Here is a 13746-nt window from a genome sequence, read left to right on the forward strand (position 1 = left end):
CATTCATTTTAGCCCACTATTATGTCTGTATCAAAAGGTAGTACTGGATGCCTGTGGAGAAGCATGGCAAAGCATGGAGTCATATTTCCATTGTGTGTTCTACCATTCTTAAGGATTTCTTTATCCAGTACTGGTACATTTCTGTTAAGTAATCTTACCTGGCGTTCCTCTATTTGCTTGCTTTTTGAACCAACATCATAACATAAAATTCTGTGGCAAGGGGTCACACAGGTGTGATATGAATAACAAACACTGTTGGCTTTTTGCATTCCTGCCTCCTCCTAGCTCAAGTTGTTGCCCTCTACCTCTTGTATGGAGGCAGCAAATAGTTAATCTGCTGGTCCCTTCTATAACCTTTGTTTTATGAACGTCTTCATGTCTCTTTTGTGTCCATTTTTCTTCCCTTTCCAGAACCTCTCCCATCTTTCTGATCACCCTTGTCCCACTTCTTTCTCCCTTTTCTGTTTCTGTGATTTTCCTGCTGGGTCAGGGAGCTGCCTGTTACTCATGATGCATTCACCGTGCATTTATATAGTGATGTAGTGATATTGTCTGATTTAGTCTTTATTCTGCTTCTGACAACATCTGATTTCATTTTTTGCATACAGATGAAGGCTAGTTACAGACAGAAAGGAGATGGTGCTAAAATGACACTGTTTTTCAGTCCCTGTGGGTTTTTTTGGTAATAAAATTCTTTTTCCTCATATATTTCTCCTTTTGTGTTTGTCGATATTGACTTTTCACCTGCTGTGTTGTCTCCCAGTCTCCCCATATTGTAAGAACTATGTGCTTGTAATTGTGCTTTATTTTTCCTTCCCTGACTAAATTGTTAACATTAACAGACCTTTCCATCTTCCTGTGCTCACTTTTGCATATCATGTAGGAATATGAAAAACATGGGTTAGAACACCCATTTCTGTGCACTTCTCAGGTGACTTCACCCTAATGGTATTCATAATTTATTCCTGTGCTTTTTTATTTATTTTTTTTTTTCCTGCTGTTCATCCACTCATGGATCTCTTTTCCTTCTATGGTAATTCAGGTGTTTTTATGCATTTGAAAAACCTTCCCAAATACCTGTAAGTAAGCTGAGCAGTGTGTGTCACTTGAATTTTTCTTGTTCCATTGTGGGTTTGATACCTTAAGAAAATAGGAGACTTGAGAAGCACAAGTTTGGCTCCTACCCAGTGTATCATATTCACTCAAGTCCACTAATTTTGTACTATTTATGAATTTTTGTAATAATTTCTTGTAACAGTTTCTACCAAATTGTAAGGTTTGGACATGAGAGTCATTAAGTCATAGCTCCTTCCATTCTCCCAGACCTTCAGACCTCTTTTTAATTGACATCACATCTCTCTGGCACCAAGCTGTTTTAAGCAGGAGGGCACAAGCTATTTAAGAGTTTAACTTTCTCACACTCGAGTTTCTCTAGAACTTTGGTGTGAATGTAATCTGGGGCTGCTGATTTGGTTGTGTTTTATTCACTTGTTCATTACCTTTTCGGCTGACATTTCTGCATAAGTCCAGTCTTCTGGTACATCTCTTGGAAAGCTGGATTCTGGTATGGCAACCTCTTTAAGCACCTCCATTTCATTTGTTCTTGGTGTCTTTATTCCTTCTGAGCATTCTTTTTACTTCTTGACAGCATTTTGTTCTGTTTGACAAGTGTTTATTTCGAGATCCACAGCTAATTTGTTCCTCAAATTAATTTTGTATTTGCTCTATTCTGCTTTTACCTGTTAGCATTAAGGTTTATTTATGTGTGATTTTCCCTTTTGGATGGGTCTCCAACCTTTTGAGCATTTACTTTTACTTCTAATAGCAAATATATATCTTTTGAATGGGAAAGAGAAACAACTGCTTTAATATGTTTTATATAATCACAGATGTGTGCCGTCTCATCCATTTCCTTCTGGCTGGTTTGTCCTAATGAATATCCAAGGAGGTTTCTTTTATGGTTTGGTATGTTGCCTTCGGCCCCTGTTGATAAGCAATCTGGCAAAGCACAGCGGATGGCATGATGAAATCAGTACTTTCACCTGCAAGCAAACTTTGTTTTCAGGGATGCTGGTTGTCAGACTCATTATGGATGCATCTGTGGTGTAACTCTTCATTTCTGCCTCTGAACTACAATTAAGGGATTCAATAATCTCTTAAAGATCTTTCAAATTCTGTTGTTACTGCTGTGAGCTCCTCTTCTTGAATCTCTGTGCTTGTATTTCCTTACAAGCTTTATTCCTGAACATATTCTGGCCCAGTCTTTTCTGCTTTCTCTTGCTACTTATATCATCACTACTTTCACACATTCTTTGCCCTTCCTTTTATGCTTTGAAGAGGTTCCTTGTTGCATCTTGTCTCGCATTCACTCTCTCCTTCAAATCTAATAAAAAGTTTGTTAAATAATTGCTCTCCAGCAGCAGAGCTCACTGTGTGTTTACATAGCCTAGATAAGAGGAAATAATATGTGTCTTGAATAAACACTGTCTCTTTAAAAAGTTAGCCTTTACCTAGAGTGGGAAAATATGGCTATGGCACTTCAGCAACTAAGAAAAATTCAGCAGACTTGTCATAGTAGCTCACAGGACTGGAAATTTCCTGCAAATTAAGACAGTATTTTAAAAGCCTCTATGAAGATTGAGTTTTTCCATGATGGCCTTGGAATATCATTCTCATGATCCACTGATAAGGAAACAGAGTGACCGTGCTGTGACAGATATTCCAATGCACCCTTCACAGACACCCACTACCCTGTGGGGAAAATGGAAGTTAAGAATGCAGAAGCAAAATTTGCTATGATCTAAGACCACAAACCTTCATCTGACTGAAGTTACATCTATTTATGTACATTGTGGAGAAGGTGAAGGAAGTGAAGTGTTTTATCTCTTGAACTGACTGGCAAGCAGAAAGCATTGATGAAACTGTTTCAAAATAAGAGATTAATTTTTCTCTGTTTGCTTTGGAACGCTTAGATTCACTATGTCTGTGCAATACACCTTTCCAAAATTTTTAATATCTATACCAGAAATCTGTGAGACATTAATTACCAGAATCTTGATTTTCAGAGAGTCTTAAAAAGTTGCTTTTATAGTTACTGGCCTTGGTCTGTATGAACTGTTTATGTCCAGTAGCTGTAATTTTTGTCTGTTATTGTCAGTAAAGTTCCATGCATTTGGAAACATATATTCTTGGAACCAAAGTTAGCATCTTTTACAAAGTGATGACCCTACTTATGCTTCTGCTTTAAAATAAACATTAATTGCCAGCCTACATAAGGATCTGCAATCCTAGCAGTTCTAGGGACCTGCTCCACAGCAGTTCCCTAGAACTCCCTTTATATTTTGCTTTTAGTCAGGTTGTTATATTTAGGCTTGGTTCATGCTCTTAACAGATTGTCAGAATTAATTTTGCTTTATGATAAGTTGGGCAGCAAAGTCATCTTAATTTTTACAGCAGACCACTGTTGAATTCTTCACTTTATTTATAAAATCAATTTATACTATAGGTTTCTGGAATAGATGCAAATGTATAACAAAATGAAAATTTAATTTCTGTTTGCTTCATATGGATTAAAGCTACCTGTTCATTCTGCAGTCAGCAAACTGTTGAAAAACATGTGTAAATATAACTATTTCTTGTACCTTTCTGTGTGACTTGAATCAGAAGTGTCAGTAACTCCAGAAAGAACTGGAGGAAAAAGATATTGTCAGTAAAATACAGAAAACAACTTTTGGACGTGAGTGAATTTTAATGTTTAAAACTTATGATAAGTACTTGGTTTCACTAGTTCTGCCCCTTCTGCTTCCTGTTACAGTTTTGGTAGCACGTTTTGGTTTGTTTGTAATTTTGGAGACAAGTTTCTGTTGTGCAGTATTATAAACTGAGCTGAAAAGAACTGTATTTCTCAAACTTGCATTTTGATGGCTGCCCACTGCAGATCACCAGATCTCTTGATGCTTGATTACTGTTCTGTCCATCAGCCTGGCTTCCCAGTCAGTGCCTTGCATGGGCTGGCAGGTAGAAACAGGCATAAAAAGTTTACTAATCTCCTTGTAGGTAATTCACAATAAAAGGAGGTAGAGAGAAATTCTAACATTTGTTAGAAGAGGAAGAGGAATTGTGATGCCTTTTTTCTTTTTTTTTTCTTTTGGCACACAGGAAAAAATTGCTAGCAGCATAATGGCATTGTACATTTGTGTGTTTAGCCAGTTACAGGAGCAGTAATTTGAGGACTATTGTCTTGCTGTTGTATAAACACTTCAGATGTTTGCTTGGCATCACCAGTTTTGGAGATGTATAATATGGAGAACTGTGTAGACATTATGATTCACATAAAAGCAAAATATTTGCTATAGATAAAGCTGCCTAGTAAGGAAATTATAAACCACATCCCAGAGAGCATACCATCAAGAAGCTTAGTTTAGAAACATGAATACATGCCAACTATCGTTATGTGTATTTGAAGTGAGAAAGAAATCCTGGAAGGTACCTATTTCATTCTGCTGCCATGCTTGGATAAATTTTTGTGATGTTCAGATTTGAATGGTGGTTTAGAAATGCCGCTGTCTCCTGAGTGCCTTGTGCATTTCATAATACTTCTGATTTTCATTAGCTCCTGAGCCTTTGCCACTTGGCACCTGGCCCTGTTGTGGGCCTGCCTGCTACAGCCCATTTCCAGCTAGGCAATCAACAGTTAGAGTGCTAAGAACTATTTCTCACTTTAGTTTTTTTTACACCTTAGATGTGGAGACAATGATATAATGATAATTTTGTCCTAATAGAGGTATCACAAAATGTCTGCTGTAGAGTTACTCTCCTGTTATCCCAAAGCAGGAGATGGGCTTATTCAGCTTTGCTGTGAGTGCTCATGTAGCTTTAGCCTGGTGAGGAATGCTGTGGAAGTGCCTGTGAATAAATAGACAACATGGTTCACCCAATAGAAATATGTTTTTAATGGATTATATATGGTAAAAATAGCAAAGAGATTCAAATGTTTCGTGTCTGAGTTTGAAAGGAAAAAACTACGCCTCAAACATTGGCATGAGGCCTATTAAAAGAATGGGCTCTCAGTAGATTTCCACACTTTTGTGTTCAGCCCTTATTCAGTGTGAGGCGTAGAGATGCTGGAGGAGGGCATGAGCACGGGTTAAGGACATAATGAGCAGTCATATGGAATATGACCTAATTACATACCGCTGTTGGAATTAATGCACCAATTTATTAATTTGAGTTCCTTTTGGTAATTAGTGCTAATCATGTTGAGTTGGGTAGCTCCTGACAAAAGGAATTTAGAAAGAAAGCAATTATTTATATAAAAAAAGAAAAGACAGGTTGGCATCTTTGATTTTGTTCTGTCAGAAACAAACCTTCTGTAGAGGAGATGAATTATTAGGGGTTACGTGAACCAAGTCAGCTGGATGTGCCTGTGTGGTCATGGGAGGACAAATCCTCTCATCTGGCATCCAGAAGGTATTGTTGTAGGTGTTCAGTATTTTCAAAACAAGTTTTCACTGTGTCAAAACAAGTTCCAACAGGAACATAAAAACACAAAGGCACACTACATATGTATATATGATCCATGCAAAAATACTTTGTATTTCAGAAAGTGAATAATCAAGTGACGTTGATAAAGCCTGGAAAGCTCTTTTATAATTCTAATATGGCTTTAGTGTTGAAATAGTTTCTATAAGAAGATTTTATTGCAGGGTGTCAGTGTACTAATACTAGTCTGGGAGGAATAGGTCAAAAACCTCAAGAAGCCTCAGTCTATCCTTCGCTCTGACCTACACCCTTCTTAATTCCTGTTTTCACCAAATTTAATTGAAAGAAGGGATGACATTGCTGTTCTAGCTAATTTATGAAGATCAGTCATCTATGGAGTTGATGTTTTTCTGTCAGGATTCGGTGGATTTGAAGAAACTTGTAGATGTCTTGAAGCAGTTCATCTAGGGTACAGCAGGAAAGATATGGGATGCAAAAAGATCTAAGTCCTAGAGGTACACTTCTTTTAGAGAAGTGGACAGCAGTTGGGACAAATGCCTGGGATTCTTGGTTGTATCTCATACAGCTGAACAGGATACAATTCAGTCCTTACCTCAGGACCAGAATTATTCTAATAAACTCAATTTACCAGCTGGACAATTCAGACAATTGAGAACTACTGAGAAGAATGGGGTACTACCTACTGAACTTACTCCCGAAGATTTGGAAGGATTAAGTAGGACTATTCAAAGATTACCATGACTACAGGATTGCCTGCCCAAGTCACATCTATTAAAACTTGAAAAAGTTGAAGAAAAGAACTCATATTTTCCTTCATATGCCTTCCCTAGAGTAGGAGAAAATGAATGTATTTGTCAAATACACTGGCTACTGTGATTTTGAATACACTAAGGGTCTGTAATTAGAGCCAAATATTTAGAGAATTAAACTACAGTTGCAGTACTTTCTAAAATATTTTGCAAGAATTAACTAAAATCTTGGAATAGTGGGTAGTCTTTAAGAATAAAGTTTTCTCTCAAAGCCAGTAGTAGGAAAAAAAATGCAAATGTGGTAACCTGAATCTGCCTTCAGATGAGAAGGAGCACAATACGTGTGCCTGGTGCAGTGAGAGGAGGTCTCTGTCTTTGTGAAAAGATGAAGGTTGTGGCTCAAGGGCTTTAATTTCCCAGGAGGACACTGTGCTGGTAGTAGGAGTGTTGCTGTACTGCTAAGTCTGTTCTTGATGTGGACCATCATGACAATTTCATCCCCTTCCTTTTCCTCAAATTGTCTCTTGTTGGGAAAAGCACTTGGAAGTCCCACATGTTGAGCTGAAACAAATAAAACACAAGTGCAAATAGGGCTAGCATGGGTGAATTTGAGAACTTGGCAGTCATAAACTGAGTCGTTTAAGGGGAATATTCTTTATGAATGACTTGGGAAGATGATTCATCACCCCGTGATGATTGTCCTTGTCCCAGACATAAAAAGCAGAAATCTCATTGATACAATGTTATGTATGCTCTTTTCCTCACAAAGCTTGAGTCTTGATGTTCTGCTCTGAATTTACCACATGAAGATTTTAAGAGAAATAGAAACACCGAAACAACCCTTTTAACTTTATTACATCAGCAGCAGTAACTAGAACACAATTGGTTGGCTAAAGTACCAGTCCAGCAAAAGCAACAGCAGAAATCAAGTGTGTTGATGTTAGAATGCTTTCACCATAAGTATATGGGAGGTGGTGTTTGATGGGAGATTGCAGCTACATAATTTAAGATCTTTGTAGATTTTCAGCATAGATATGTGAAGGCAAAAAGTATTGTTGAATGGTCAATGCAGATTCTCTACCAACTGCATTTTAAAAAAAACAGCACTAAGTTACCCTGGGGAAAAAAAAACAGTACAATTAGAATGAAATTTCACAAAAGCATATGAATTCTGAGTCAAGTATGTTTTAAGCACAGCAAACCCACACCCTGGGATTTAAACATGTATGGGCTTCTGGAGACCTTGTACCACGCTCAGTGCTTCATATCACTGGAAAATATGTAAACAGCAGGTGAGCCAATTCTACCTTCTTTTAGATACTTACCACTTGCAATAATAGCAAGACTTTCTTTCCACCAGATAATAAGGTGAAGGAAAGAAGTGCTTTACTCTCAACAGACATCCTTGAGCATAGCACCTGGAATTCATTGTACTGTGTCAAGTATATATTGTGGTTAACTACAGCAGAATGTGTTGTTTTCTGGAATGATGAAGAAAAATTTCCATAGAAACCTCGTAACTTACTACCTTGAACTTGGAAAATGCCCGTTTGAGTGAACAAGAACAAATAGACAAAAAATAATGGGGTCTTATAAGAAGCTCAACAAAGAGTTAGACATGTGCCCATAAGTGTATGAAGATTGGCACCCACTCTAGGCTGAAAAGAAAGCAACTTTTAAAACACTGTTTAAACTGAGATCTAAACCATTGTGAAAAGGATGCAACACTCAACATCTGTTTTACTTTCTTTACATGAGTGTTGATTGTATTCAACACTCACATCAGGAATATCTGTGTAGTTTGTACAAATTAGTTTCTCTGTGCTTACAGGAGAATTTATGCAGGTCTTATGAGCTTGGTGTAAGGTCAATGTGATACAGACCCACTAAGAACATGGTACATGAAAGCTGGAGACAGAATGATCTCCATCTTTTCCAGAAAAGAGAAAAAGCATTGATCAAAAGCTGATTTCTGCCATTTGACACAGCCCTGAGAAACCGTAGGAGAAGTTAGCTTTCTTAATCTTTAGCATAATTCAACAGGTGCCCAAATTAGTGTTGTTGGGTTTTTTTAATAACAGTTCTCCAGAGCTGAAAAGCATATCTAGTGTATATAAAAGTGAAATTTCAAAATAGTCTGGAGATAACTTGAGAGTATCATGTGGCAAAGTTTCTGAAAAAAAAAGAAAAAAAAATCAGGCATTTTTATATTAATCCCTGTGGTATAGCACAGATCATGGTTTTTGAGAGTGTAAATTCATGTGAATGTGTTAATATGAATAGAGTATGGAGAATTATCTTTTTATTAAGTTCATGTTTATATTCACTGTTTCCCTGTGCCTGTATGTACAGGATGCTGAAGCTTGAGTGTTGTCTCTTGATGTAAAATCTTTCTATAAGGAATAGCATTGCATGTGAAAGATACTTTTACCATACAATCTATAGCAGAGTATTGTCCTTCAAAAAATTTTATATTTCTCTTAAAGTTACTTCATGTCATCTGTTGTGACATAATAGTTTATGTCATGGTCCTATTTGGACAGAAACATGTGCATTTTGACTTTAATGCCAGATGGTTGATAGATGAAACTTATTCATAAGGTACTTGTTTTCCTTCTGATTGGTAATCTCTGCAGAGATTGTTGTAATTAAAATGTTGTCATTTCCATTTCACATGAAATTCAGGGATTTCAGTACATGGTTTTGTCCCAAACTTTGGATGAAAAGAAAAAATTTAGAAAAAATTTTCCAGGGTTCATTAGGGAGTTTCACTTACCTTCTACTTCCCCATCTATCCTCCTCAATCTTCTAAGTGTGCTGTAGCTGACACAGTATTGTCAGGTGTACTGGGCTTTTGGATCTCTTAGCAGAGCCTTTTTTGTTTTGGTTTGGGGGATTAAGGGAGCAGTGTTAATTTATTTTTTTTGTGTGTATATGTGATGACCCATAATTATCTCTGATTTTTTTTCATCTGAGATACTTAAGGTGTATGGGAGAGGGACAGAAATGGAGGAACATAACCTGAATACACTTGTGGTACTGTATTTGCTTCAGTCTGGAGAAGACTAAAATGATAAGGGCTACTTTAAGATATAAAAAGAAAAAAAAAAGCAGGCATTTATAATCATTAAGTACTAAAGGAATTTTTGTAGTGTATGGAGCATTGCCTAGGGGTTAATATGAACTACAAGTGAACTAACATCCTCTTTGAAACAGTACATCTGATCAGAACGTAGAGAGGTGTTAGACTTAGTTTTGCAGCAAAGGATAGAAGCTCTCCTGCAGCAATCAGTGAAAAGAAAGGGTTCAAGGGTAGATAAAGTTGGTGTGGGAGGGTGTTTGTGGTATCATAAGCATTCGTTCTGGAATTTACCTAACAGAAAAGGCATATATAATTACTGCATATAATGCAGTAAGCGTGGATTTAATGCAAAGCACGTAAATGCTATAAAGGAAAAGAAATAAAATGTTGGAAAATAGTTCTGATTGTATTCCATTTAATGATTAAGAATTTCTACAGTTTTAGAAAAGGGAAGTTTTAAGTAACATCATGTCAATTAAGATCACGTGCATGGAAGAGAGTCTGCAGAGAAGCTATCAAAGGGGAAGGGAGGAGCTATTTAAAATAAGCAAGCAGAGAAGCATAATTAAATGTTAGGACACATAAAGCAAGGACAAATAAAAGGGATAGAGCTTGACCCTGACAACATGCAGGTGGTACTCCATGAGCTAGCAAAATGCATAGAATTAAACAGGACTTAGAAAAGATACGATTTCAAAGGTGTGGTAGAAAAATCACAGATACAGAAATGGCACTCAGCTGTTGAGATCAGGGGACAGACAGACCTTCTCAGCTGGTTTATGTACATGTGTGTGCCAGCATGAACAACTGCTTTTGCAGGCATAAGTATGAGGGCTGTTTTCTGAACTTTGCTTCAATAAACCAAAGTGTGTTCTGTAAATACACAGCACAGTCTGTGTATGCTATAAAATGTGTGTGCTGGTTGTCCTCTTTCTGGTTTCCATTTCTGGGATCAGCTCCTCAGTCCAGAAATGCTTTTACTTTCCATTGCTCTTTTAACCTTTGGACAGCATCTCGTGTCTGTTTACAGCTTGTGCACAAAAGCTGACTGCAGCTATCTGGTAATTAATTTGCCAGGCACAACCTCACAAAGAGAGAAGAGCGTTTCTCTTTGTGGTCTTGCAATGTTTTTAGGTGTGAGGAAGTATGATTGCTGTTCAGTGATTGCCAAAGCTTCTACTGCAGTTATGAAACACATCGTGATTGTGAAGCTGATCAGTGTTGTGTTTGCTTCAGGAGGTTAACCAGCAGAGAGATCTGGAATCTAATAAATGGCATTGCAGCTATTCTCACTTTAGATCTCTTCTCAGTGAGGAGAACAGAAGAGAAATTTATAGAGATCAATGATAGAAATAGAAAACAAGATTTAAAAAAAAAGAGAGAGAGAAAGCAAAAATTTGGTGCAAAATGCAGTAGGCAGGAACCAAAGACAGAATGATGAAGCACTTCTAGTATAAGTGGCAAGTAAAGGGCATCCCTGGGACATGTAAAATACATTTACTATGTGGTTGAATATCTCAGCAAAAAAACCTCAAAGGTACCGTTCTAATTCAATTTTGGATACATAGGATTAGCTCATTTTATGGATTTATGAGTCACTTGAACCTTTGTAAAGAAGATAGACTGAGATCCAAAATCTACAAAGCACACTTTAAAAAAGAACATTATCCTATAAATTTTGAAGTTTAACAAAAGGAATTACAGTTCATACAATGTTGTTAGTATTTATTTGCTGCATTTCATGTAAACTGCTGCCATCAGCAGTGACAGTATTGAGTCAAGGTTTCTGAGACAGATAAAGAACTTGTCTCCTACACGTATTCTGACTTCACTATTTTCCTGCTCCATTGCTTTGTCTGTCTTTGGGCCTTTTGTACCATATGTGAAGCCTTTCCACATAGGGGACATAGGAAATGTGAGAAACACCAAGTGCTTCAATTCATGCTGTTAAGATTACTCCTTCCTAATCATATATTTTCTGTTCTTTTCACTAGGACGTATTTCAAGACATTTGTCCCTCAGTTCCAGGAGGCAGCATTTGCTAATGGAAAGCTTTAGACAGCTTCGGGCATGGAAGCTGTACTGGACAGATCCTTCAGTCTGCACATGTCAGCCCAGAAGAAGAATGCTTGGAAATGGCTTGGACTGTCTTGATAGGTGCTTTCTTGCCTCTGAACTGGTTTTGGTAGCTTCAGTTTTTGAAACAAAGACCTCACTAGCATGCTTAGAACTGAATATCTGGTATTAGTCCTGCCCCTTTGCCTCTGCCACCACCATTCCTTCCTGTATCTATTGGATTAAATTTTAAAGGGTGTGTACTGATTATGATAACACTTTCTTGTGCCAACAATGTCCTGTATGTTATGCCTTGTTTCCTTGTGTTCAGATGTTCTAAATTGGATTGGTTTTTCCCATAGAAATATGATGTAATGTGTATATTTAGTTAATATTTTCAGCTTATCCTAAGAAAACATAAAACTGCCGTATGTACCGGGAATACCTAACAGACTGTACAGTGCCATATTCTGCCTTGGAGGTTTGTGTCTCACTGTGGTTGTTACTCTCACAGGTATGGATATGAGTTGCACACTTCAATTCTCAGTGCCTTTCCAGTTGGTCTGAAGTTAATGTTGTAAGGTGTTTGAGGTTTGGTGTTTTTTCTAATGCTTCTGTTAAAAGCTCATCTTATGTGAAATGTTAGGCTTTTATTCCTTGTTTTTATTTCCAGTTGTACAGTTTTGGTGTTTTCCTAATGAGAGCCCCTTGCCATTACAAAAAAGTTCTACTTTTTTAGTACCAACATGCAAGTAACTAGTTATATAAACCAGTATGACAAAATAAAGCTCTTTCTCAGATGTGTTATTTTTCCAAATAAGATAAATACAATAGATAAGAAGCAAACTTTCAACTAAGGAATGAGTGATGTCTTGGAAAACAGCTGATGAAATAATGTAGGTCTATAGGTATTTAGCTTAATGCTTAAGTTCAGCATATCTTCTCAGAAAATATTTTTAAGTGTATATAAGTGGAAACTTTTACCTCCCCTAATTCTGAAATGCCAAATGCAAAATCCCACCTATTCATCCCTTCTTTCCTGCTTGTGTCAGGCGCACCAGTTGGGACTAACAGTCACGATGTCACTTCCCCAATTAATTTGTGAATAGACCAAGGTACTTTCCAGTAAGGAATAAAATTAATGGAATATGTTGCTTATAAATGGTATCTGGAAAAATGTGCCCTACTTCTGCTAAATACAAGGAACTAAATGAACAGTACACAGATGATACAGTGGAACTTCTGGAAAGCATTTAATTTTAAATTATTTACTATCGCATCACATGCAAGGAAGTCTCGTCAAACTGCTTGATTGTCGGTATTCTCCTGCTCTTTCTACAACTTGTAAATTTGCATGAAAAGTAGTGCTTTTCAGGGTTTATATTCACCTAGGAAATACAGATGGGTTTTGAGTAGCGAAGCTTAATAATTAAGAATTATGCAAATAATTCGCCTCTAGAAACTACAAGTATTTTTAGCTAGTTTGTGGGCAAATTTTAATTTATGTTTAATCCTGAAGTCCTTGGCTGAAAATCAAGCTGCAAATAAAATCAGAAGCTTTACTGCAAGTCTGCAGAGAAGGCATATTCTGTCCTGTGACCCACCCCTTTGTGATGCTCAGTGCGTTTTCTGAGAACTGTCAACACTTTCAAAGGCCTGAGCCTGAATTCCCTCTGTGGAGACATTGCATGAGGCTTTTGCATGCTTAGAGGAGATATGGAAGGTGATGTTTTTTTATGAATAGCAAAATCGTAACTGAACAACCTCAAGTGAATAAGAACAAAATATTGTTTAGTATACTGGGATGATCTCACCTTTACATTTATTCAGGTAAAGGCCAAAGCCACAGACACATATTCAAGAATAAGCCAGCCTTGTGAATGGGGTGGGAGAAGGAGGGTGGCTAATGAAAAACATTTGTTTCTCATCGTGTTCAAAATCTGATAGAAACAATCTCTAGCCATCTTCAAAAGGTATAAACCAAGCCCTTAAGTTGCATCAGCACATTCCTGGAATCTTGCATTTTATAACTTTGATTCAGTGTTGTACTGATTGCCCCATGAGCACAGTGTGTGCTTTATATACCTGATTGCCCAAGTGGCACCAGCTTTTTTTTATTATTATTTTTTCAGAAGTTATCATAATTCAAAGGCTAGCAATTGCAAAATAGTTTGAAAAGAGATCCGCTCTTCAGAATATAGATTTATTCTCAACTAAAAATCCATCCTTCACCTCAGTCCTAGTCATTTTGGATGATGAACTGCTTTATTATTAGTTTTAGAAGCCATGTAAGAAAATATTTTGAGGGTACAAAACTCCTAAACCAGCAATTCATTGTGTTGAATTCAATAGTTTCAC

General features: G+C 37.1%; 1 protein-coding gene across 1 annotated transcript in view; it reads left to right on the forward strand.

The window, feature by feature from the left end:
* The window catches only part of BABAM2 (BRISC and BRCA1 A complex member 2), a 155745-nt gene extending 144354 nt beyond the window's left edge, over positions 1-11391 (forward strand). Inside the window, exon 11 of the mRNA XM_062489233.1 lies at positions 11328-11391. Coding sequence (XP_062345217.1) covers positions 11328-11391 — 64 coding nt within the window. The remainder of the gene's footprint in view (positions 1-11327) is intronic.
* The last annotated feature ends 2355 nt before the right edge of the window (positions 11392-13746 follow it).

Source organism: Cinclus cinclus, chromosome 3, assembly GCF_963662255.1.
Source record: "Cinclus cinclus chromosome 3, bCinCin1.1, whole genome shotgun sequence".
Classification (NCBI taxonomy): domain Eukaryota; kingdom Metazoa; phylum Chordata; class Aves; order Passeriformes; family Cinclidae; genus Cinclus; species Cinclus cinclus.